The following is a 26,750-nucleotide window of genomic DNA, read 5'->3' on the forward strand; positions in this document are numbered from 1 at the left end:
TCCCTGCCTCTTCCGACTGAGTCCCCACCCCTTCTGAAAGCATGGAGTTGCTTCTCAACCTACATGTACCTTGCACAAGGGCCCAGCAATTCTGTTGACCTCCCCGACAGTATGGAGCCTTTAATGAATTGCAGTATTTAGATTTATATTCATAGAATCACAGAACACTAGGACCGGAAGGGGCCTCAAGAGGCCATCGAGTCCAGTCCCCTCCCCTGACGGCAAGACCGACCACTATCTACACCATCCCTGATAGACATCTATCTAATCTGTTCTTAAATATCTCCAGGGAGGGAGATTCCACAACCTCCCTTGGCAACTTATTCCAGTACTTGACCACCCTGACAGTTAGGAACTTTTTCCTAATGTCCAACCTAAACTTCCCTTGCTGCAGCTTAAGTCCATTGCTTCTTGTTCTCTCCTCAGAGGCCAAGAAGAACAAGTTTTCTCCCTCCTTATGACACCCTTTAAGATATCTGAAAACCGCTATCATGTCCCCCCCTCAATCTTCTTTTTTCCAAGCTAAACAAGCTCAATTCTTTCAGCCTTTCTTCATAAGTCATGTTCTCCAGACCTTTTATCATTCTAGTTGCTCTTCTCTGGACCTCCTCTAATTTCTCTACATCTTTCTTGAATTGGGGTGCCCAGAACTGGACACAATATTCCAGCTGAGGCCTAACCAGCGCAGAGTAGAGAGGTAGAATGATTTCTCGTGTCTTGTTCACAACACACCTGCTAATGCATCCCAGAATCATGTTTGCTTTTTTTGCAACAGCATCACACTGTTGACTCATATTTAACTTGTGATCTACTAGAACCCCTAGATCCCTTTCTGCTGTACTCCTTCCTAGACAGTCTTTTCCCATTCTGTATGTGTGAAACAGATTATTCCTTCCTAAGTGCAGCACCTTACATTTATCTTTATTAAACTTCATCCTGTTTACTTCAGACCATTTCTCCAATTTATCTAGATCATTCTGAATTATGACCCTATCCTCCAAGGTAGTTGCAACCCCTCCCAGCTTGGTATCATCTGCAAACTTAATAAGCGTACTTTCTATGCCAATATCCAAATCGTTAATGAAGATATTGAACAGAACTGGTCCCAAAACAGACCCCTGCGGAACCCCACTTGTTATGCTTTTCCAGCAGGATTGAGCACCATTAACAGCTACTCTCTGGGAATGATTAGCCAGCCAGTTATGCACCCAGCTTATTGCAGCCCCATTTAAGTTGGACTTGCCTAGTTTGTCGATAAGAATATTATGCGAGACCGTATCAAATGCTTTACTAAAGTCTAGGTATACCACATCCACTGCTTCTCCCTTATCTACGAGTCTCGTTATCGTGTCAAAAGAAGCTATCAGGTTGGTTTGACATGATTTGTTTTTTACAAAACCATGCTGGCTGTTCCCTATCACTTTACTACCTTCCAAGTGCTTGCAGATGACTTCCTTAACTACCTGCTCCATTACCTTTCCTGGCACAGAAGTTAAGCTGACTGGCCTGTAATTTCCTGGGTTGTTCTTATTCCCCTTTTTGTAGATGGGCACTATATTTGCCCTCTTCCAGTCTTCTGGAATCTTTCCAGTCTCCCATGACTTTCCAAAAATGAGAGCTAACGGCTCAGCGACCTCTTCTATCAGCTCCTTGAGGATTCTAGGATGCATTTCATCAGGCCCTGGTGACTTGCAGACATCTAATTTTTCCAAATGGTTTTTAACTTGTTCTTTTTTTATTTCAAAAACTAACTCTACCCCTTTTCCACCAGCATTCACTATGTCAGGCATTCCTTCAGGCTTCTCTGTGAAGACCGAAACAAATTATTTTTCTAGGAGGGTAAGGCCAAGGAATCTCTCTCTTCTAAACTCTTTGGCTCTAAGTGTTTAATAATTACTCAGACAAAGAGGGTACGCTTTCCTGCTCCCATACACCTCAGGAAGCTGTGACTGAAAAAGATTTAGGGCTGTAGTGGAGAATCAGCTGAACTTGGAGGGAGACATGGTCATGCTCATTAAGCCAGTGTATTACATATACACCTTCAAATTAGGTACAATATCTGTGTGTGCACTTCTCTAGTGTACATCTGTGTGTACCAACATGGGTGCATGTGTATGCAAACATATTGTTTGGCAGGCAAAAGCCAGATGCTTTGAAAAGTTGGCCCACGAAGTCCTTTTAGGAACACAAAGGCAATAATTTATCATGGCCACCTAGTTCATTTTTCCCTCCTCAGCACTGTAGATACCAGATGTTTATTCTTCCAGTCTGTTAAATTAGGGAAGAGTTAGTTTACCCTGTTTGCTGGGGTCTGGCTCTCACTGTCTGAGGAAACTGATACTTTCCTGCACTGTTTCCTATTCCTTCCCTGAATCTGAATATAATAGTGACACTCCTAGTTTATCATCTGTAGAGCTCAGAGCTTGCGGAAACAGAGGCACAGTAACAGTGATTTGGCACAGAATACGTAACTGATGAAAGGTAGAGCTCAATATTAATCCCACATCTCCTTGCTCCCGATGGGGTCTGTATCCACTGAACCACAATGAAACTGTGGCTTTCTCTCCCCCACCTTATTTTACTGTATCTAATGAAGGGACTGAGCCTCCAGCAGGAGAAAGTCAGGTCTCATGGCTAAAGAATATGATCAGGATTCAGAGTGCTTAGATTTTTTTTTCATCTCTGTCATTGTCCACGCAAGGCAACTTACTTTGCCTCCGTATGCCTCTCTTTGCCCTGTTAGAAACCACCCTATCTCTAACACGTGAGACTGCTGATAAATATTTTGAAAGTGTTTTTTGAGATTCCCTGGATGAAAGTGTGTGTACTTTGTGAATGCTGCACAAGTCAAACATTGATTCAAATACCTGCTGTTTTTACTGAGACGTTTCATTAGCCACACAAAAAGTGAGTTGGCTTTTTTTTTTTTTTTTTGGGCATTTGTTATCCACTAAACCAGAGTTTCCCAAACTTTATATAGTTGGAACCCAATTTTTTTCAGTACCTTTTTTTGCAGCCCAAAAATATAAACACACATTTAAAAAAAAGAATAAATTTTCACTGTTTATTATTTATTCACTATAATAATACATAATAATATAAATCTTGATATAAAATTCTTGAGTGCCTAACTTATTGTTATTACCCTAATTACGCAAGAAAATACGAAAAGTACCAAATTAATAAGATACTGTGTGATAATTTGTATATTTTCTAAGGACTGGTATTTTTTCCCCAAGGACTCGTACTAGGCCTCAGACCACACTTTGGAAAATGCTTTACTAAACAAATGTGGTCACCCTTTCACAGTGAGATGCTATATATTTTTCTTTATAAACATTGGGTCGAACATGTTGCTTTAAAGCACACTGTATGTGGAAGATAGAGAATGGCAAGGAGTCAGTGGGGGTGCTCAGGCAAGAACCTCCTGGTCGGGGTGATGAACTTGCTACTTTAAACTAAACAGAGCTTTAGAAAATGTGATTAAACAAATAAGATAATAAAACTGAAATCTGGCTAATTGGAAAACAAAGCTGTGATAATATCAAGCTGGTGGATAAACTCATTCAGTCAGTAGTTTTTCATTTAATAATTATGCTCCTCATTGTGATAACCACAACTAAGAGAAAATAACTCATTTTAATCAGTCCAGACTATAACACCGGGGATTGCATTTCAATCACTTCCATGTATATATTGCCTGGGGCTCCTCTCCTGTTTAATAAGCTTTTTCTTAATACACAGAAATGATAATACTAATTATGATGGAGATAGATATGAAATCCTTCATCCAGGGCAGAGTGCATTGGAATCAGGCTGCATTTAGCAGCAGCATCAAAACCCCACTGCTAGGAATTTGCTAATGAGGCATTAAGCTTTTTCATTATTAAAGTTCTTGTACTCACTTGATGATAGCTAGTCTCCCAGTTCTCTCTCAGTGCTTCCCAGTTGTTGACATTGGATGATTTCTTTTCCAGGTAGACTCTGATGTGCTCTTCCAGCTCTTGGTTGACCTGTTCTAGAGCTCTCACTTTCTCTATGTACTCCACCAGGCATCCGTTCAGATTCTCATAGGATAGCCCCCTTCCCTTTTCCAGCCCCTGACTTAATGGCACAGTTGAACAGGAGCTGCGCAGGCCTTGTAAGAAGACACTACTGATGCCCAGGGCTCTACGGGACACGCGGGTCCCTAGGCTGCTCATGCCTCCAGTGGGGACAATACCCACATAGACACCTCGGGATCTAGGTAGGCTTCCTGCGCTCCCAATGCTTAGCCTTTGGCTGGTAGCCCCAATGCTTTCAGCTGTGGAGAAAGAGGGCTGTTGCCCCAAGAAGGAAGATCTACGTCTTGGCATGGGCATGCTGCAGCTAGAGTCTATTGCATTAAACAATACTGACTGTCTCAAAGCCCCTGTGCCATACGCTCACTGGTCAGATGTGCAGAATCATGCAGGTTTTTGGTTTTGTGTTGATATTGCTTTGTCCCAAGTCCTTCTGGAACAATACTATTGTGTTACACTGATCGGCATAGGCTTGTTTGTCACATTGGGGTTTTTCACGGGGTCAGCAAATCTATTCAAAGAGTAATCTCACAGCTGCTGCTGCAAGTAGAGCATATGAAAAGGACAAAGCAGTTTACAGAGACTGCAGAACTATAATTCCTTACAGTGTACAAGTTAAAATAGTACTGCTGTTTTCTAGAAGCCAAACAGATTCTTAGCAGTTTATATTTATATATTGCATGTGTGGGTGCGTGCACACTGTTGGATTCGGGCACCCTTACACATGTTAAGAAGTAACTTACTTTATGAATTGTCCTATTTATAGAATCATGGAATTGTAGAACTGGACGGGACCTTGAGAGGTCTTGTAGTCTAGTCCCCAGTGCTCAGAGCAGGACTATGTAAGAATTGGACCATACTGGACAGGTGTTTGTCCAACCTGTTTTTGTAAACCATCAATGATAGAAACTCCACAACCTCCCTAGGGAATAAGTTCCAGTGCTTAACTACCCTGACAGGAAAGTGTTCCTATCGTCCGACCTCAACTTTCCCTGTTGCAGTTTAAGCCCATTGTCACTTGTCCTACCCCCAGGGGTTAACAGGAACAATTCTCATGCTCTTCATTGTACCAACCTTCTATGTATTTGAAAATTATTGCCATGTCATTCTGCCCCCTCAGGCTTCTCATCTCCAAACTAAACAAACCCAGTGCTGGGGTTTTGGTTTTTGTTTTCAATCTTTCCTCATAGGTCATATTTTCTATACCTTAAGACATTTTTTGTTTTTTCTCCAGACTATCTGCAATATGCCCGTATTTTTTTTTCTGAAATGTAGTACCCAAAACTGGACACAGTATTCCACCTGAGGCTTTAGCAGCACAGAGCAGGGTGGAAGGATCACTTCTTGTGTTTTGTTTGCAAAATTGCTGCTACTGTTCCTCAGAATGATGGTCTCTTTTTGTAACAGTTGCACATTGTTGACTCTTATTTAGCCTGTTATCCACAGTAACCCCCAGGTCCTTGTCTGTGCTATTTCTGCATAGGCAGTCATTTCCCATTTTGTATGTGTGCAGTTGGTTCCTACTAGGTGGTGCTTTGTCCTTATTGAATTTCATCCTATTTACTTCAGACCATTTCTCAAATTTGTCTAAATTGTTTTGAATTTTAATCCTATCTGCCAAAGCACTTGCAGCTCCTTCCATCTTGGTGGTATCTCTAAACTTTATAAGGTATACTCTCTATGCCATTATCTAAATTGGGGTGTCCAACGCTTTTTGCTCGGGGTCACATGGCAATTTTATACATGTTCCGGGGGTCAAACACAAAATAGCCCCAAACCTGCCGTCACCCCATCCTCAGGCTTACCACCTGTCAGCCCCAAGCCGCTGCCCCCCGGTCTTAACTCCTCTAAGCCCCAAACTGCTGCCCCTCCTGCCCCCAGGCTTAAATCCCTCACAGCCCCAAACCCAGGATTAACTTACCTTACGCAGGAGCTCCCAGGTGCTGCTCACCCTGCTGCACCTTTTCCAGGCTGCTGCCACCTCCTCAGCATGGCTGCGCCGCTCTTCCCCACTGTTGTGCTGAATTACTGGGACTCAGTTTAATTGGTTGTATGGCCGCATTCCTCCTGCTGGCCATTAAACCAACTAAATTGAGTTTTATTCTTTCAGCACAGCAGGGCAGGGAGCTGGAAGAAGAGTGAGTGGTGGGAGCTGCAAATGGCTCCTTAAAGAGCCACATGGCTCAGAGCGAGCCACCCAGTTGGTTTTCAAAATGGCACTGCTGCCAGGGCCACGGGCTGGATGAAAAGACTCCATGTGACAGATTTTGGACACCCGTGATCTAAATCATTGATGAAGATATTGAACACTACTGGGCCCAGGACCAATCCCTTCCAGCTAGGTGGGGAACAGCTGATGATTACTCTCTTTGGGAATGGTTTTCCAACCAGTTATGGAGCCACCTTACAGTAGCTCCATATAGATTGTAATATCGCTAATTCATATGCTAGAGGGTCGTGTGAGACAGTATCAAAAGCCTCACTAAAGTTAAGGGATACCAATCTATTGTTTTTCCCTGTCTAATAAGATAGTTATACTGTCAGAAAAAGTTATGAGGTTAGTTTGACATAGTTTTGTTCTTTACAAACCCATGTTGATTGTAATTTGTCACATTATCATCCAGGTGTTTGGAGATGGATTATTTACTTTAATATCTTTCTGGGTACTGATGTTAAGGTGACTGGTCCGTAATTCCCCCAGTTGTCTTTATTCCCTTTTTTATAGAGGGGCACTATATTTGCCCTGTTCCAGTCCTCTGGAATCTTTACAATCTTCCATGAGTTTTCAAAGATAGCTCTTCAGTCAGCACTCTGAGTACTCTTGGAAGTCTTTCATCAGGCCCTGTTGACCTGGAAACGCCTAATTTATTGAAGTAATTGTTAATTGTTCTTCCTCTATTTTGGCCTCAGCTCCTACCTCATTTTCATTGGCATTCATTATGTTAGTCATCTGTTTGCTACTTTCCTAGGGAACTACTCATCGACCAAACTACTAAAAGTGAGCATGAGTGTTGAAATCTGGCTCCCAGTTTTAGTAAGGTGAAGGCCTAAGCCCATACAGCACAGGCCTGGTTTGAGGCCTAGCTAACAATGGACAAAACTTGGCTCAAAGCAAAGCTAAGCTGTGAGCAAGAGGCACCCCTCTTCTAACAGAAGTTGGCACAAGCAGGGCAGAGAGTACAAAACACTAACTGATGATTTGGTACAGGCGTGGAACAATAATCGGTATGGTTCATATGTTGAAATCACAAGGTCTCACCAGCTCACTAAAGACAACCTTGGTATCTACTCCATACAGATCCAGACCTAAGTTCAGGAAGAGGTCTAAAATGACAGCATGATGGATAAGAAATGACCTAACCAAACTATGAGGTACAGGGAGATGGGTGGCAACCTGACGTCAGCAGTGAGGTGTGCTTTGTTTGTACCCGTATATAACGTGATGCCATGCGGGGACTGTCTTTGTCTGATGTAGCGGGACAGTGGAATTCCCACTGGCTCTCAGTCCAGTGCAGCAGGTGCATATATACAGGGTATCAGTACAGTATACTGTACTTGCTAAGTGTTATTTGTACCTTGCTTGGCAATAAACCCTGGCTGGGTGCCTTGGATCCTTATCTGGTCTGTGGTCTTTGGGGAACCTCTGCTGTGGTCAGTGGGTATGCACTCCCTTACACACAATCAACCTTCTGGTTATCATAACTAATGGATCCAAAGTCCCGTGAGGACACCACAGCAGTAAATCCGCCAGACTACACCAGCATATATATGTCTAGTTTCCAGAGAGTTACGAATGTTAACTAGCTGGATTTTACTTGATTCTGAAATTTGGTATTTGCCCTTCTTCCTCCAGAGGTTTTTCTGGGGCTCAAAGAAAGACATTACATTCTCATTTCTTCCTACTTTAACTTCACCTTTACAACCATATGAGACATCCCTTCACAGCCACCAGCTTTCTGGCTATGGGCTTCACAAGAACTTTCTGAGTTAGCCATACCTAGTCTAGCAGCATGTTATGCTTGCCACATTCTTTTTAAAATCCCCAGTTGCATAGGTGCACCCGAAGGAAATCCACTGACTAACTGGGAGATAGCAGAGCCAGGTTAAAAAAAATTGTTTTTTTTTTTTTTTCATTCTCTATTTCAATTTTTCCTTTCTGGGTTTCACACAGTAATTGGATGGGTAGTTTACAGGGGTAAATAGATGGTAATAGGCACTTGGCAAAAGGCTGTCAGGAACGGTCTTGACATACGTGGGCAATAGGTATGTCATAATTATAAAACCAGACTTGTTTCAGTTCAGAATTAGTATATATGGGCATGCACCCAAGAGTGTTTGGGGTGTACTGATGTCAAGCACTGACTTTATGGGGTGTAGGTTTATTTATGGATATAGTCAAATGGGTCTTTAACAGGGTGGAATTGGACTGGAATGTTCTCACATACGTATGATAAGATTCCAGGACTGTCACTCGGACACTTCTCTCTGAAGTCTGTTATGTCTATAAAGTTATTAGGAGGAACTACAGTCATGGGTGAAGTTTCCCTTTTTTCAGAATATCAACAGGTTCAAACATCACTGTGATTTGCTGTCTGATACTGTCCAGTTTTTTGCATTCTCAGCTATTTTGACTGTGAATTACATCTATGTGGTATACAGTTGCAAGTAAGGTGAGTATCTATTCTCTGCCAAGAGTGCTAGACCTTATCAGAGGTAACTCAGCCAATCACTGCTCTGACTCTCACAACAGTTTGGGTGCAATAGCTTCATTTGGTGATATGAAGGAGGCTGCACAGATTGAGACTTACTCAGCCCAACTGCCATGCTCCAGCCTGCACCCCTCATTTGTCACCTGTATAAATCAGCACACATCTGTCATTACAAGACCTGCCCCCCCCGCCCCCACCACAGTCTGTTTACATGATAACTCGGAACATCATTCTGAAGCTTGGAATGTTCATACGGTGTGCAGAGATGGAAACAGTTGTGTACCAAGAGCACTTTTTGTGTGGAATACTGGTAAGTTCAGTTATCACTGGGATTCATAGTTTCTTAACAATCCAGTTTATAAAAAGACATTTTTGGCATTACATATATGATTTTATGAATTACAATTGCCCACTTTTAGCCACTACTGTCTGTAATAATAGCTGTTGGGGTATACGACTGGGTGTTTTGGGGAGTGACACTTGGTTTGGGGTAGTTTCCAGAACTGAGTTTTTATGTACTCAAGGACTCCAAAGTTTTCTTTCACTTGACTACTGTAGTTTTGTCATAAGTGATGAGATGATGTAATTAGCATCAACCATTCTGCATATAGTTTTTTCTTAGTTTGTAGTGTCTAACGTTGATGAACTTAGTTCTCATTGTAACCGCAATTACCCCTTTGCATTCTAGAATGTGTGAGAGCTATGAACTCAAAATCATGTATGTGTTTTTTGGGAGGAAATACATGAGCAGATTTCTTGCTGAAATTTCCTTATGTCACGCTTGTTCCACAGCGCCCATCTCTCTGGTTGTTTTTTTTTTGCTATCGACAGCCATGACCTTAGGATAGCACCTAATTAGTGAAAAAAGAGTCTGTTCAGCATTCTGTAGTGATCCATTTAGTTTGTTGTCACTGGTAGGCATGTTTTATACCTTGTTGATCTCTAGCACCCAGAGCTTTTCCAGCACAGTATACAGTATTGTTGCTTTTGTTATTGAGAAGGCTCATGCATGGCAGACTTGGCATCTGTAGTATGCAGGGAAAATTCTGTTACTGGGAAAGTTAGGCTCTCTAACTATTTTCCATGCAGTGGCTGTGGTATTATGTATATCCAGAAATTGGGTTGCACTGCTAGACAGATTTAAATGTAAATATATGGAGATACACATCTCATAGAGCTGAAAGAGACTTTGGGAGGTTATAGAGTCCAGTTCCCTGCCCTCTTGGCAGGAACAAGCACCATCCCCCCCAACTTTTTTTTTTTTTTTTTAAATCTATTTGCCCCAGATCCCTGAACAGATCCCTCAAGGGCTGAGCTCAGAACCCTGGGTTTAGCAGGCCACTGCTCAAAGAACCCAAAGGACATGTTGCCCATGGGTAGCAGAGAATGATTTTGATCCTTCAACGTCTGGATTATAGCCTCGGCATGCTTTTACCGTGCCATTCTGCTCAGCTCAGTTGTAGATGTTAAGACTGAATTAGCATCCGTGTATATGCCAAGTAGAAAAATCTCATCCTTTCTAAGCCACACTATCCAAAACATCTTTTGACTACTTATTTGTAAATATTTGTTTCCCTAGCTATGGAAGCTAGGATGCCTGGTATATTGAATAGCTTGTATTTTTCTACATAAGGTTTCTGCCTTTGTTTCTAAAATTTGTGTTCAATAATGGGGCAAAAGTGTTTAAATGCCTTATAGTCTGTGTATAAGTATCCTCTTGCAGCTGTATTATCTGTTATATGTGTTTAATAGGACATTTAGGATTTCATCAGTCCTCTGCTCTGTAGAGAGCATTAATGTGACCATTTAGACTAGATTTAAAAACTTGTGATATCTTTTCAAACTTGAACCTCCTACATGCTTTATCCAGTGCCAGTGGGTAATGCTAGCCAGGCAGGGTTATAGCTATGGCCCTACTAGTTTCATGGCAGTGGAAAAACGTGTCGTAGACTATGAAATCCGATCTCCCTGTGCTCCCAGATACTAATCTGGCTGGGCTGTGGAAGGATATGAGCAGTTCTTCACCAGCACAGCCACTCTGGGTGGGGAGATTGGAGTCGCCTCCAGCTGCAGTACACCTTTCGCTTCTGCATTGCAGTGGCCCAGGACAGGGCTTCCCACTCCCCACTCACCCTTGGGCTTTCGGGACAGAGCTCAGGGCTTTCAACCCGTTGGCTTCCTGCTGGGGTTGGGTGGCTTTGTTCCCAGTGACTGCACTTAGGGCAGCCCATGCTCTGGGCTTCTCCCCTCCCCAGCACCTGCTCTGCTGCTTTGGGCATGGAGCTCTGGGCTTCCTCCCCTGGAAGTTCCTGCTGGGACTCAGGGTAACTGAGCTGTAGCTATTGCCCTGGAACTATGTCCAGGCCTGGGGCACCCATTTTTCTTGCAGTTCCCCAAATTAGCTGAGGACCCCTGCTTGAATCGGCCACTGATCTAGGCTAGCAGCTGGGAACCCCTGGCACCTCCCCACCTCTGTCTCTGGCCACCTGCTCTAGCTCAGCCCTGAAGGCAACACAGAAATGAGAGTGGCAAACTTGGGACCTCCCCACAACAATTTTGCAGTCTCCCTCCCCATCCCATTTTGGATAAAGACCCTCCCAGTTCCTGTGCTGTGAAAGTTTAGATGTCAACATCTGAAACTGTGACAATGCCCAATTTAAAAACCCTCTGGCTGTGAAACTGATCAGCGTGGACTGGGAATTTGGTACAGCTGTCCTTATGGCCGTGGCCTCCTGAGGAATGTGTTGATTCAGTGACCTAATTAGGGAAACTTTTCTAGATTCCCACTAGTAAGATAAAATAGCACTCCCCTCACAGTACCTTAAGGAGGTGCTGGTGGTATAAACACGCTTGCCTTTCTATACGGGCAAATCCCCGCTTGGCGTAGTGACAGTTGCTAGCACAGGAGAGTAAAATTTGAATTTACACCCTTTGTACTGGCAGGTGTAATGCAAAACCTATGGACATATATATTGCCTGTCACTATGCGTATACATATCGTACTATACTCATTCAAATATGGTCTCCAGTCTTTTTTAAAAAATACTTTAGCTATGTCTACGCTACAGAGGTCTTTCGAAAGAAGCTCTTCCAAAAGACCTTCTTTTGAAAGAGTGCGTCCCCGCACAAAAAAGCGGACCAAAAGAGTGTCCACACAGCCCCTGCTCTTTCAAAAGAACAGGATGGGGATTGAAAAATCAGGCCCCATGAGGACTGCTCTTCCGACAGAATGACCCAGAGGAGCATCTGCCCATATTTTCTTTCAAAAGGAGCATTCGAAAGGGGGCGCTCTTGCTCAAACGAGAAGGGAAGAGAGCGATTTTGAAAGGAGTGCTGCGCTCTTTTGATTTACTTTTGAAAGAGCACTTTTTGTGTATAGACGCTCGGCAGGATCTTTCAAAAGAACTTGCTGGTGTAGACACAGCCTTTAAGTTTAGTTTCCCCATCTAGCATGTAACAAATTCAGCCGCTGCAGAAGTAAGTACAGCTCTTATCTAAGGCAATGGGAATTGTACCTGCTTCTGGAAGGAAGGAAGGAAGGAAGGAATTTAACTCTGTCTACTCTTCCTTTATGCTTCAGACTGTAAGTGTACAATGTTCTGCAGCCTTCTCCATAGGCCAGACTGCTGGTGCAGTTTAAGCCTTAATCAGATCTGATGTTCATCAAATGGGATGTTTATCCTTCATTCACTAGAATTAAGGCTAGCAGGTTGTACAGCTTTTGCCTCTCCATTGAATCTGTGTACCTGAATGCTCTCATTGTCCATAGCCATATCCAATAACTGCTTGACAGTAAATCTACCTATTAGAGAATTAGCAAAACTGTGCTGCTCTGATTCAGAGAGGTGGACTAAATGACCCCTGACATCCTTCTGTCCTTTACAAGCGATGATCACATGGGTCTGTGAAAATTGTGGCCCAGATTCAGAGGAGCTTCTCGCATTGTAGAAGGGTGTGGGTTTAAGCTACTTTTGTGGCCCCAAGACCCCAGGCCTGTAACCTCAGCCCTGATGCTCAGAGCTGAAGCCTTAGCTGGTGGAGCTCTGGCTTTGGCCCCAGCAAATCTAAGCCAGGCCTGGTGACCCCCACTGAAATGGGGTCAGGACCCACTTTAGGATCCTAATCCCACAGTTTGAGAACGGCTGTTTTAGATAATGCCATTTATAGTTACCATGTTGTTCTCTACAGATTTAGATACCTCCTGACATCTTGCCCTTTATTACCCACCACTGCTTTTTGCAGAGCCATTTATTTAAGTTGCCTACTGCAACTTGTGGGCAAGTTCTATAGATGGCTGTCATTTACTACCATTACACGATAGACTCTACTACAAAACTGCCATGGTCACCAGGACCTCTGCGTGATTGGCGCCTGTGACAGAGGAGGGGCTTAGTCCCCTAGGGAACTATTCTCTTGGCATTGCACATATTATGTGCTATCCAGATTCTTATGGTCACCCTAAACGAGTAGGCAAAAACAGTCAGATGGGAGGAGTGCCGTGCCTGTGGCAGTGCTGTAGAAGGGTGGAAGTCTGCTGGAGCGTTCAGAGCGCGCTGTGGGAGCGCAGTGTGTAGCATTTCTTATGTCAGTTGGTAAAAGACTGCAGGCCTCATCCCCTCAGTTCACAGTGCTAGATGCTCACAGGATGTAATGCCCTACCCAAGTCCTTGACCAGGTGGTTCATTCCCTGCCGGGGCAATGACTGAACTGCTGCCAGGCTTGCTAGCCACTTTGCTAAAGCTCAGGGACAGCGAACATCTGGGTGGCTGAGAGGGGCTCACTGTGGTGTTTGTCAGTCATAGTTCGCCCCGCAGGAACGGCTCGAAAATATCCCAGCATATTAGATCGCTGCACTTGCGCCCTCATGCAAATCGAACATGGAATGTGTGCCAAACAAGGGTGAGGGCTGCTTCACCTTTATGAATATTATATGTGCACGTTCAATGCTGCTCAGAGCTATTATCATGAGTATGGTGATCAATTATTATCCATGCCCATTGTATTGATGACAATACAATAAATAGTTGGCTTAATCTGCAGCAAGGAGGAGTTAGGTTTGGTATTGGGGAAAAAGCTTTGGAATAGGTTTCCAAGGGAGGCTGTGGAATCCCATCACTGGGGGTTTTTAAGAAGAGGTGGGACAAGCACTGGTCTGGGATGGTCTAGGTTTGTTAGGCTTGTGTCAACGCAGGGGGCTGGACTAGATGAATGAAGAGTTGCGTCCCTTCCAGCCCTGGATTTCTGTGATTGTTATTGCATTGCTTGCTATGTGACTACCAGAATTAATTCCAAAAAAGTACCAGAAAACTGTCAGAGGTTTTATATGTGTCCTGTTATCAGTACTCAGCAAGGCCAGACGCTGTTGTTACCTTTCGGGGTGGGACATTGAAACAAAAAGGTGATTCTGACAATGGCAGCCTGATAGACTGGGAGAGATTCTAGGAGACTAAGACAGACAGTTGAGAGATGCAAACTGATCCTCCAGAGTCGGATAAACTAAAGCCCTGTTTAAATTAGCAAGGGAAGGATTACATTTTGATGTGAAAGTGTGTGGTCAGTCTTAATTGTTTCAGCTCTGTTTGTGCCTGCCTGATACACTTCTATGAACCAACAAATCATACTTGTTTTATGAAGAAACGGCTATTGCTTTTCACATTGGTCACAAGTTCCTACAGAGGATTCTATAGTCAGACCTGAATGCAGCAGGTGAAACTTAGCGATCCTGTCTAAAGTGGGCTGAACTCTGGGGCTCCCTTCTGGCCACAGTGCACAGAAGCCTGTCACTTGGAAAAAGTACCCACGGAGAGACAGAGAGGAGTCACAGTTGCAGGATGTCCTGTGCAGTACCAAACAAGCACTGTCTTTGGTGAAGCTAACCTTATCTGCTGCCAGTACAGGCTGAGCATTCTGCATAAGCATTTAGTAAATGAGAGCAGGAAAAGCAGTTGGTTCAATAAGTGTTTTGCTTAGAAATAATTTTATTTTATAAAGCCACAGTTTGCTCTGTAAAGTTTGACCACACTTATAAAAAAGAGGTTGACAATTCTTAGGGGGGAAAAAAGCTGAAAACATTTCTCATAATTCAGGGTTACGCAAAGATTATATTTATAATATATATATATATATATTTATTTATAATTTGGAGACACTAAAGATGGAACTGCAATACAAGGGCAGGTGTGGGATCATATTTCAGATACTTGCTCATGTCCTACAAATAGCGTTTCTTGACAGAAGGGGTTTACAAGGACCATCCCACTGTCTCTGTAGTCACCATTGGCTGGAGAGCGTGGCTCAGACAGATGGTCCTAGGAGAGAGAGAGAGAGAGCATGAACAATTTAAGTTATGTCATCTAATCTTGGTATCCATTGTAGCACATTGCTGTGTGCCTTCATGGAATGTAAAAGAAGCTGGGTAAATTAGCAGACTGGTAAGAGTTTAAAGGTGAGAAAATATGTCCACATTTCTCGAAGTGTCCCTATTTGGGGGTGCCCCAGTTTCTGGATATATAGCTTCAGAAAAGCAATCCTTAATTTCCAGAGGTCTTCCTCTGACTAAAGTCAATGAAAGTGGTGGGTTGTAAAATCAGGCCAATACTTACTCATCTTGGCCATCCAAGAACTCAGGAGACTATTATTAAAAGCTATTTTACAGAACTGGCCCAATGTCGTTTTGCTTTCTTTACACAAAATATTATTTCTGTAAAGTTTAATTTCACATCCATGATTCCCAGCCAGTCAGCTGCAGCAGAGACTCACCCACGCCTGAATACAAGGAGATTACAGAGGAATGAATTCAAAGATACATTTTCAGCCTCTTTTTTAATGTAACAGTTGATATGTGGTGACATGCTGTCTAGAAAATGCCTGTGACGTTAATGCTGGAGTATGTTCCTTCTCCACTTTAAATTAGTGACAAGACAGCAAAGAAACATCATGGTTTGGATCCTGGCTTCGGCTAAATTTTTCTCATAAATCAGAAGATGCTGAGCCCAAATCCACACAGTACAAACTCGAGTTAAAAAAAGAGATGAAGAGAACTTAGATCTTTAAAAAGTAATCTTCACTTTTAAAAAAGGCAAAAAAATCCACAATTTTTAAAAAGGGCTGTTTTATTTCCTCTCTCTATTTATCCAGCTCAGTGCTTCTGTGTCACCTCAAATGGCCATCTAGGAGGTCTGGACATGTGAAGATGGTTGGGGAGACTGCCTATGCTGTACTGATAATTAGTTGCATTTTGGGGGCCATTTGCAGGCTCCATACAATACACTAATACTATGTCCAATTCACTTTTAAATAACTCAAGTGGTAGGGCTCCCACACCGTCTCATTCTGGTGACTGTTCCACGCCCCACCAGCTCTCACTGTTGTCTTGGTATGCCTTGAGTAGATTTGTGACTCACTTTTAAATTGAATTAGATGAGTTCCAGTTAACTAAGTTAACCAACAGAACAAATCAAACTAGTGGCATAAATACTCTGAGCCATTCCCTCTCGCTGGTTAGAGTAATCTACTCAGCTGTATCCCCAAATTAAGACAAAGCCAAAGTGAACAAACCTGTATTGCGTAACCTAGCCAGTTCAGTTCTAGAAACAGGCAGAAAGAGCTTTCCGGGAAAATGTAACTTTAACAAACATAAAATCTTTGAGATACAGTAAGTGGGTCATCACGTCACACTGGAACGGGTTCTCTTTGAAAGGTCATTTCCTGGGATATACATAATGTTTTCACAATGATCTATTAATATGATTAATGTCACAGGGTTTCAGTGAAGCTTGTTGAGCACTGGACTTGTTACCATGCACCTATGGTACCTCTGAAGTTTCAAGGGACTGGATCTCTCTTGGCAGCTCGACAGCGTGCCTGTTGAAGTAGTCCATGGTGATAGCATTGTTCCAATAGCTTAGATTATTTTCTGGGTTAGATGTCTTTTTCTTCCTCCTCATGCAGCAGACTGTCAGCAGGACTGCTGTTAACAGAAAAATGACAAGAATTTGATTTATTTCTGTGAGAAATCACTCAGTGACCTGGATTTTTTTTTCCAAGATATGTGGCCATGTGTACATACCCTTACTCACCTGGCATAGCATCTTACTCCATGACCAGTACCACTGATGTTTTGGGAGTAAGATGCTACTGAAATTAGCAAGTGTTTTTGAATCTAGCCCATGGCAAGCAAAATACAGCCTGTCACAGGTCTCTACACCACTCAAAGCAGCTAGCTGCTGGGGCCAGCACGTCTGTCTTCGTAGGCCAAAGGGAACTGCTGGTGCAGGGTTTAGAGGCTTGTGCAACCTGCAGAGAACTGCTGTCCCCTGCCGCCAAGAGGTGTGCCGTAAAGAGACACACACTGGTCCCAGCACCCAGCCATTTGAGCAACATGAGGGCATGGCAGGAAGGGAGCCTACTCAAGGGTTCCCTGTGGGGTGTTGGTCAGGAGCTGCCTATAGTGAGCACCTTCCAGCCGCTGTTGTACCCCCACTCCCTGCCCCAGATCACAACCCCTCCTATACACAAACTCCCTCTCCGACCCTCGCTACAACCTGCACCCGTCTGTCTGGTCAGAATCTTCTCCTGAACTCAACCCCACTCACAGACTGTGCACCACTTCCTGCACTACAGTCCCCTACCCAGTGCTCCCTCTTATATCTGCACTCTGTCCCAGACCCTGAACTCCTTCCCGTACTGAAGAAGAAAAGAGCATCCCCATAACACTTACCAAACTCTTGGGAGTGGTCCCACATCAAAAATTATTGCCCACAGTGATGCAGCTCACTGGGCTTTACAGAATTTGTTGCTTATGCTTTCTTTCTCAGGCCAAATTTAGAATCTGCTACCAGGCCTAATCCTCTTGTTTTTGATGAAGCTTTGCACCATGACTGGAATAATCTCTCTCTCTCTCTCTCTCTCTCTCACACACACACACACACACACACACACACACACACACACACACACACACACACACTTCTTTAAACCTCAAGAATAGCAGAATACTCCATGAAATCCATTAACCACCTAATTTCATAGCTCTGTTCCACCCATGCAGTGCTTAGATCCTGTGGTGAAGAGTATGTTACCAGACCAGGGCTGGGGCTACACTTGCCTCCAACTTTGAAGGGGGCATGGTAATCAGGGTGATGGGAGATTACTGACGAAGTGCTGCGGTGAACGTGCAGCACTTCATTAGGCTAGCTCCCCGTGGCAACGTCGGAGCATCAAACTTACAAGCGTCGGCATGCATGTGGCCGCAAGCACGTCCTGTGCTGCTCTGAAGTGCCTCTGCTTCCCCAAAATTTTGAGGAGTAAAGCAGTTTGAAGTAGCGCAGGCACTTTGAAGTGCCCGTGGCTATACACATGCCGGCACTTTGAAGTTTGACCCTTCGAAGTTGCCAGGGGGAAGAATTAGCCTAATAAAGTTCTGCATATTCACCGCAGCACTTCACTAGTAATCTCCCATCACCCTGATTAACATGCCCCCTTTGAAGTTGAGGGCAAGTGTAGACAAGCACCATATGTTAGTCACCTCCAATCTATGTCAAACACGGATCTCATGAAAAAGTTTGTGAGCATGTACTTCAATTGTAAAAGCATTTGTTTTGTGCTATAGATCACGGCACCTCTGCAGTGATGCTTGAATTGATATTACTAGCAGGGTGGATTGAATCCGCTTCCATGGCATGCTGCTGTAACCTGAAGGGACTGAGAAAGAGATCTCCAGGATTGCTTTCAGCATGCTCAGATCTGTTTTGAGTTGGATCAAGAGGTTTAATCTTATTACTACTAAAAATCAGCTTCAGAATCTGGGCAATTTCATGTAACCTTTCCAAACTCACTTTGCTATATAGTAGTGCCTCGATTTACATGAGGGTTGCGTTTCTACACACCCTCGCATAACTCAAATTTTGTGTAAGTCGGGGGGGGTGGCTTTTTTTCCCCAGAGGAACGCATGTTTGCCAGCTGGGGAAGCAGCAGGAGTACCTGGAGCTCCTTTTGAAAGGTAAATCTTGGGTTGGGGGGGACAGTTGGGGAGGGTTAAGCCTGGCGGTGGGTTGGCGCCATGGGAGGGGAGAGGGGGGTTAAGCCTGGGGTGGTTTAGGATTGCAGGGAGGGTAGAGTTGAACTGGAGCTGTGTATGGGGGCAGGGGCGGTTGAACCGGGGCATGGGGGGGTGAGCTAGGGCGGGGGGTTGAACTGGGTCAGGGGGTGTTAATCCAGAGCTGCGAGATGGGGTGATGAGCTGGAGCTGTCCTTGGGTGGTGAGCTGGCATGGGGGTTGAAGGGGGCTCAGTAAGAGCCGCATGTGAGGGTTGGTGGGGTGGGGAATGAGCCGGAGCTGTGCACAGGTGGTGAGCGGGGCTGGGGAGTGTTGAACCAGGGCCAGGGGAAGAGAGATTTTTGAGTTGTGCTTCACTCGCATTAATGTGAGTTAAGTGCAACTCAAAATCACACGTTTTGAGAGTTTACTGTATGTACTAATCTCAGTGGTCCCTGTAACTGTGGAGATTAAACACATACAGGGGTTTAATGGGTCATTTCCATTCTTTTGCAGTTTTACTTTGTACCTAAAAAACATGTACCTGCACAAAACAATTATGGGCACAAATCTAAAGCATTTGTTCTTTTAAACTACCTGATTTACTCCCACAATGAGCACTTCAAGTGAACGTACTTTTCTTTGCACCTATAAAAAGACTGCCCTTCTGAAAATGTACAGGGGAAATGAGAGAAAATAGTCAAGAATTAGGGAAAAATACTTTCTCAGCTCCAGCTAAAGTTACTTAATAGAGCTGTAGCTCAAAAGAGAGGAAATAATTTGGAGGTGTCAGATATGCTTTGTAAACATAGGGACAAATATAGGGACTACCCATTTGCCATGGTTCTAGTTTTACACTATTTATTCACATAAAATGTCAATATACAAGCCTCTGTCTAGAGCTGTGTTTAAAATAAGAGTGAGTTATAAAGGAGAAGTTGTTCATGGGTTGAATTCCGGCAGCCTATATCTTAAAGCAAAATGCATGCTTATATTGTAAATCTCTTTCATACCATTGATTTCATGCCATGCCTGCACATTTCAAAACAGCAGGCCATTATAAAGCTTACTATTATCCAGACTTGCCTCAATTTATCTGTTAGTTGTAACTGCACTCCCAGTGCATGAATTTTCTTAGGGTTTGACTGTGCAACCCTTCTTTGTGCTGGTGATCACTGTGTGAGCAGCCCCACAGAAATCAATTCAGTTGCATTGCCTAAGAAAGTACTGCACAGTCTGGCCCTTATCCTTTCAGACTATTCAACCAGTGTCAGTAACCACTAGGTGTCTCCACTCTGCCCTGAAGGCATGTTAAGACTGGAAAGTGAAGCAAAACAGTTAGTTATCTCCATTGGTAATAAAGTGAGCATCATAACAATCGTACTCCTCAGTTTTCCTGGCTGCCATGTAACAGGATAGTAGATAGAATTGTTAAAGTTCCCTGGGGAGTTAATGACAGGACTCCCGTTAAAGTCACTAGTAGACGTGTGATTAAATCCTGTGAAGATCTTTTGAAAATCTAGGGTTGTCTGTACAATTCCGTGGCTTTTGTCAGTGAAGCCTTAGGGTGGAAGCATTCTGAAATGAAATCATACGGGATCTTCCACGTGTGTAGCAAACATAGGACTTCATCCCTCTGGCTTTTCAATCTGGCAGCTCTTCTGACACTAAGGCTGTGTCTACACGATGAGATAAATTCAAACTTATTAATATTAATTTTTTAATTCTGGAATTTATAAGTTCGAATTTGACCGTCCTCATCTCCCCACGTGCTCCTCACAGGGTCGACTTATTGCTGCCGCATTCAACTGGCAAACATTGACTGTTGCAGTAGTGCATTGTGTGAAACTATCCCACAGGTCCCTCATCCCCATAGCATTCTGGGTGTGCTCACTGGTCTTTGACGTCATCTTCCCGCATTGCTTACCAAGGGAAGGGAATGAGGAACATGCAAATGTCCATTTTTCCTGTCGAAAGGAAGGAAGAGTAGGGCATCCACAGAGATGGCAAAAAAAGTTAACAGAAATTTCTTTCCTCTGGGGCTGAATTCTCAACTGGCCAGCACTGTCCCCCCACCTCCTGTGACTGCATCCGATCCCTGAAAATAATACAGGGACCCTGAAGAGCTTGAAAAAGAGAAGATAGGAAAGTTTTGGGGGAAAAAAAAAAGAGTTGCTGAGGGGAGAGTCTTTGGCTTTCCAGTGCACTTTAAGACTTCTGTGCCCAGGCTGTGTTCTCAACTAGTCATCCACCGAGTGTCCCCACTCCCATCGTTGCATCCAATCTCTGACAATAAAACAAGCACTCGGACTGTATTCTGAAAATCAGAAGGAAGAGGATAGAAAAGTCTAGGAAAAAAGATTTTTGACTTCTTTCTTCACTGCACCAACATTGCGAACACGGGGGATGGCAGTGAAATATCCTACGCTGAACTTTTAACAGAAATAGGAATCTCAACTAGCCCTACCCCCCCGTGTTTCTGAGGGGGTCAAAGCCTGAAGACAGATAGGAAATGTTAGCAAAAAGCTTTTATAACAGAAACATCAAACCAGAAGGTGCCTGCAATAGACAGCAAGCTCCCGAGAATGTTTTTGGCGAGGGGAGTGGGTGTTGTGGTCTATGGCTGCAGAGCCGGGTGGAATGTTGAAGAAGCTGAAGTAGTTTCCCTGACTATCTTAGCTGCTGGAGGAGACTTCCCCTTGGCTGCAGCAAGCCCCCGAGTATCTTAGCCACTGTGGGAAACCCACCCCCGCCCAGCGGCTGAAAGCACCATTGGCAACTTGCTAGGGGTAGGGAGGGGTTCAGTGGGGGGCCCGTTGAAGTGGTCCCCCAGACTATCTAAGCTGTCAAGGGAGATTTCCCTGGGGTGGCAGTAAGACCCCAAATATCTTAGTCACTGGGGCAGACTTCCCCACCTTCCCCAGCATCTGCAAGTGCCCAAAATTCTTTCCCACCTTTGGAGACCTAAATGAGCACAAGCTGGGACATGGAGCTGCCTGGCAGCATGGGCAAGCACTGAACGGCAGGCACATCCTTTAATGGGGTTGGGGGCTACCCACGTTATGTGGCTGAGCCTGGGAAAGACCCTGACTGCGTGGCACCTGTGGGGGAGGGAGGGAAGTTCACGCACAAATGTAAACCGCTAAGAAGAAATTTCTCAGAATCTTATGCAAGCATGACCCCCACAACAGCCTTGTTGCCACATGGTACGGCAGGGCAGTGGCTGGCACCAGACAGAATCACAAACTTTCTCCAGGGGATATTTGTAACAGGTAGATGCGCTCACAGTGCTCATAGCAAAGAAAGAGAGAGAGATTTCTCAGGCTCTCATACAAACATGCACCCACAGCCACAGGCTTGCTTTGAAATTCATGGTGCTCCTGTTACTTAATTCTGGTGCACCTGAAGAGCAGCAGCCAGAGCGGAGCAGTGAGGGGCACTGTGAGTTACATACAGGACACCTCTGGAGGCTAATAAATTTGATTTTAAGACTTGGCACTTCCCCACTGGCCTTTAATTGAACTTTTGAATTTGAGCTTGATGCTGCACCTATCAGGTAATGACAATATTCTAATCTCAATATTAAATTGAGCTAATGGTATTTACAGTGAAGACAGTCACATAGTAATATTGAGCTAACTGCCATAAATTCAAATTTATATCATAGTGCAGATGCAGCCTAAGTGCTTGAGGTACAAAATGACTTAGTCAGTGCAATGCCTAAGTTTTAGGCACCCTGGCTAGTGGAATCCAGAGCCCTGAATGAAATACCCAGACTCTCAATACAATGTGTAGAGAGAGCAAAGGCCTGAAGGAAGCAATTCACAGAAGTCAGAAAGTAGCCAGTTGGAAATGCTAAGGATGTGGTTGGATTAGGGGGTTAGATGTTCAAGAGGATTCGTAGCTGTGAACGTTCTCCTGTAGTTAGGCACCTAAGCCATGTCAGTGCTTTCTTGTAATTTAAAAAAAAAAAAGTGGGGATGGGGATCCTAATTATATCTAACAGCTCACTAGACAGGTCACTTTCCTGGGATGTAGGAGCTGTAGGTATGAACCACTTCTCCACCTGAAACTGGTAGAAGAATGCCTAGTGCTCATTGGGTCCTTGATCTCTTTGCTGAGACTGCTAACCAGGGTGCCAATGTATTCAATGTGGTGAAAATTTATATGTTTTAAAAGTCATGTAACATAACACTTTTATAATGAGTAGATCTAAGTGTACTCTATAAAAGGGGGTATAACTACAGTATTATACCAATTATACAGATGGTGAAATTGAGGTGTGGGTGACTCCCCAACTCAGAATATTGGAAATACTAACTGGCTATGCTGGTATCATTGTTTATTTTATTTGTATTAAGGAACCATTTCCCTACCCTTCCACACGACAGCTCTAGTCTTTCTAATGCCATATACAGAAATACTACCATCCTTCTCTCTTTCTGTTTTGATACTCCACTTCTCTATCCATCCAAGGGTTGTGTTTTCCCTCTTCAATATTTAATATTGCTGCATCAGACAAAAACTACAAGTGTTAAGAGAACTTTAAAGCTGCAAAAATCAAATCAAACACTCAAAAAGTAGGAAATGTCAGCCTTATGAGGTCTGTGCTACCTTAATTCTGCTACTGTTCTGCATGATCACATTTTTCACAGGATCACTGCCTCATTCAATATTTGTTTGTATCCTTATTCAGTATGGGGCCCCAGACTTCATTCAGTACACAAATTTTTAATTAATTTTCTTCACAATGTCCTGTGCCATTGTGAGGTATTATCCCCATTTAGACCTGGGGAACTGAGAGGCACACACCGAGAGGTTACAGTTATTAAAAATACCAACTCATTTACAGCATGCAACTTGAGACAGTGAGACCCTGATTTTTCAGACTACTTAACAGTCACTTTATGGCACATTAAATGTTCAGAACACAGCTGTGACTGTGCTACAGTTCTACAAATCTAGCACCAAATGTCTCACGTGGAGCACCATGAAAATGAGGAACACACAGTTAAAGGCCAGCTGTGAACACTTTCGGTTGAGTGACTTGCCTGGTATCACACAGGAACTCTGTGGTGGAGCGAGGGATAAAACAGTTTTTCCAGGCTAATACTGAACTGCCTTAACCATGGAAATGATCCTTTCTCTCCCTGCAGTTCCATGCCTCCAAATTCGGCAACCAATTAGGACGGGGGTTCTACAGCCTATAACTTCCTTCACTACACAACATTTATAGGTAGAGCCCTACCAAATTCACGGTCCGTTTTGGTCAATTTCACAGTTTTAGCATTTTAAAAATAGTAAATTCCATTATTTCAGCTATTTAAAACTGTAATTTCACACTGTTGTAATTGTAGGGACCCTCCCAGAAAGGAGCAGAGGGGTGGGGGGATAAGAGGGCAGTGCTGCAAAGTTATTGTAGAGTGGTGGGGTACTGCTACCCTTACTTTCACACTGCTGCAGGCAATGGTGTCATCTTCAGAGCTGGGCAGCTGGAGCGTAACATCATCTGGCTGGGAGGTTTGAAGACAGAGCCCTGTCAGTGGCACCACAGAATTAAAGGTGTCATGATATACTATGCCACCCTTTCTTCTGTGTTACTACTCACTGCCTTCAGGGGGCACTGCTTTCTGTCCCTCCATCTCCAAAGGCAGAACAGAAATAATGGTGGCAATGCCGTGGCCCCTTTAAATAACCTACCTTGTGACTCCCCTCCAACTCACTTTTGGATCAGGGCCCATAATCTGAGAACTGCAGGTCCTCCCCATGAAATCTATATAGTACAGGGTGAAAGCACACAGGACCGGATTTCATGGTCTCTGATGCATTTCACATGGTCTTGTATTTGGTAGGGCCCTATTTATACATTCTCAGAGTAGGTTCAGCATCTGCACAGAGAGGCAGATGATTGGTGGAAATAAGTATGAGTGTCTGCTTCCAGTCATCATGCAAGCACACAAGTGGGGTGAATTAAGGTCGCATGGGCAACTCTTAAATCTGACAGTTCCTGCCTTTTGACAGCTTGCCTTTACAACTGACTGTTCTTTTCACATTGGGTTTTAAACCTAATAGCCCAATTTTAATCAAATCTGGAAAAAATCTAGAAATTCCATCCTGGGGAACCATACTGAACCCCCAGCTTGGATTATCAGCAGTGGCTGAACCTATATCACACAGACCCCTTCCTCTTAGCTAATGGAGTAGCTGGAGGTAGCAGCAGAAGGCCGATTATGGGGCACAGGGCGGGGGGAAGCAAAACTTGCATTTTGCCGGGGCAGTCACGCATGCGTGCTGATCGCAGATACACAGAGATAACATTTGAGACTCTGGGCTTCAGTCCAGGTTCTGAAAGGGAGTGTATTTTTCCAAAGTCAGAGACTCTTTTGTCCCTGTATCCTCCACAACCGTATCCTGTGCACCTTTATTCCTACCTATCCTTCTCAGCTATCATCTCCCCTCCTGTTCACACCTATATATTCCTAGACCCTGCCCTTAGCTCATATCTCCCTCCCAATTTGCTGCATGTCCCACTGCTTCCCATGCTGTGCGCTGCCTTCCCCCGCATCTTTTGGCTTCTTTTCCCCTCGGTTGGTTTCTGCAACAACGATTCCCTAATGCCTCACCTCTCCTCATTCTAACCCAGGTTGTTTTCTTCTTTTCCTTACTACTGGGGTGTCAGCAGGAGAACCACGAGGAGCACAAGAGAGAGTCTCTCTGTTCTCATTTCTGCTACCAAGAATGGCATGGAGAGTTTTGCTGAGCACTGCCTCCACAGTTCCCTGGTGGAGTACACAGTCTAGTTTGCACATAAGAGCTGCAGATGGCTGAGGCAGGCTCAGTGCAGATAGAATCTTTGGAGACTTTAGCATCCCTGCTCGAACAACTTTCCCTTGATTGTGAGGGAGCTGAGATTTTTGAAGGGCTAATATCTAGTGAAAATATGCTCTATTTTCCATGGGAAGAACAAAAACCACGTACCTGATACCCATCAAATCCTTGCTTCAAAGCATGGAGACACTAGAGCATCTTTTTAAAAAATACACTGGCTAGCAGAATTAATGGTGGCAAAACAATAGATTCTGCCCCTCCCCCCATCTCACCCATAGCAGCATCTCAATTGTTTTGGCTGAAACTTTTAAAACAAAAAGCATTCCTCCCCCTGCTCCCCCGGCTACAAAAAAAAACAAAAACAAAAAACAACACAAATCAGCCTGAGGCAAGCACCCAGAGTGGAAAATTTCAGCTTGAATGGTTTACATATCTCTTAGATCTAGAAGGGACCTTGAGAGGTCATAGAGTCCAGTCCCCTGCACTCACAGCAGGACCTGTTACCGTCCCTGACAGTCTATTTGCCCCAGACTCCTGAATGGCCCCCTCGAGGACTGAACTTCCAGTTTTGCAAAGATCTATATATCCAACTGGAAAGATCTTATTTTGTAATATACATAGGATAAAGAAGATTAACCAAACTACTGCTAACCATACTATGAAACTTAAAGCTATTTTTAACTTTTTTTTTTTTTTCTAGGTTTGTCATGAACACTGCAGTACCACTATGGAATTCTGTCACAGGCAAGAGGCAATTCAGAAGGAACTGAGGGGGTTGGGTTGCGCACATGATAGCTGAGCCATCAACGGCACTGTGTAACAAGCACTGCACCTGTGCAACCCAGCAATAGGCACGGTTACTGAGATTCTCTGATCCATGGCATTCCGGCACCTGAAGTGGAGCATCCATAAGGGACACAACACGAAGTACTTAATTGACTGCACAAGGTGAGTTAACTTCTCTGAGACTAGGAAGCATCCAGCAACTTCAGCAAGAGGTGTTACTATCTGCACTGCCTCTATTACTGTTACTGCACTATTTTAGCTCTATTACTATTGTTGAAATGCTTTCTTAGCAAACAGCTACTTCAAGCTGGCTGCAGGACTCAGTGCTGA

At 43.9% G+C, this 26,750-nt stretch overlaps 2 protein-coding genes across 7 annotated transcripts in view; both read right to left on the minus strand.

The window, feature by feature from the left end:
* BFSP2 (beaded filament structural protein 2) overlaps positions 1 to 4,361 on the minus strand; it is a 47,063-nt gene extending 42,702 nt beyond the window's left edge. Inside the window, exon 1 of the mRNA XM_074985489.1 lies at positions 3,906 to 4,361. Within this exon, the coding sequence (XP_074841590.1) occupies positions 3,906 to 4,361 (456 nt within the window). The remainder of the gene's footprint in view (positions 1 to 3,905) is intronic.
* Positions 4,362 to 14,746: 10,385 nt separating this feature from the next.
* TMEM108 (transmembrane protein 108) overlaps positions 14,747 to 26,750 on the minus strand; it is a 240,635-nt gene continuing 228,631 nt past the window's right edge. For 4 of the 6 annotated variants that reach the window (XM_074986107.1, XM_074986106.1, XM_074986109.1 and 1 more), the window contains 2 exons: positions 16,585 to 16,739; positions 14,747 to 15,078 (listed from right to left, as the gene is read on the minus strand). In XM_074986107.1, coding sequence (XP_074842208.1) covers positions 14,956 to 15,078; positions 16,585 to 16,739 — 278 coding nt within the window. In that variant the 3' untranslated portion in view covers positions 14,747 to 14,955. Of the gene's footprint in view, positions 15,079 to 16,327; positions 16,740 to 20,871; positions 21,124 to 26,750 lie in introns of those variants that run through there. The other 2 variants (XR_012644242.1, XM_074986110.1) reach the window with 2 other exon arrangements.

This window comes from Carettochelys insculpta, chromosome 2, assembly GCF_033958435.1.
Source record: "Carettochelys insculpta isolate YL-2023 chromosome 2, ASM3395843v1, whole genome shotgun sequence".
Lineage (NCBI taxonomy): Eukaryota > Metazoa > Chordata > Testudines > Carettochelyidae > Carettochelys > Carettochelys insculpta.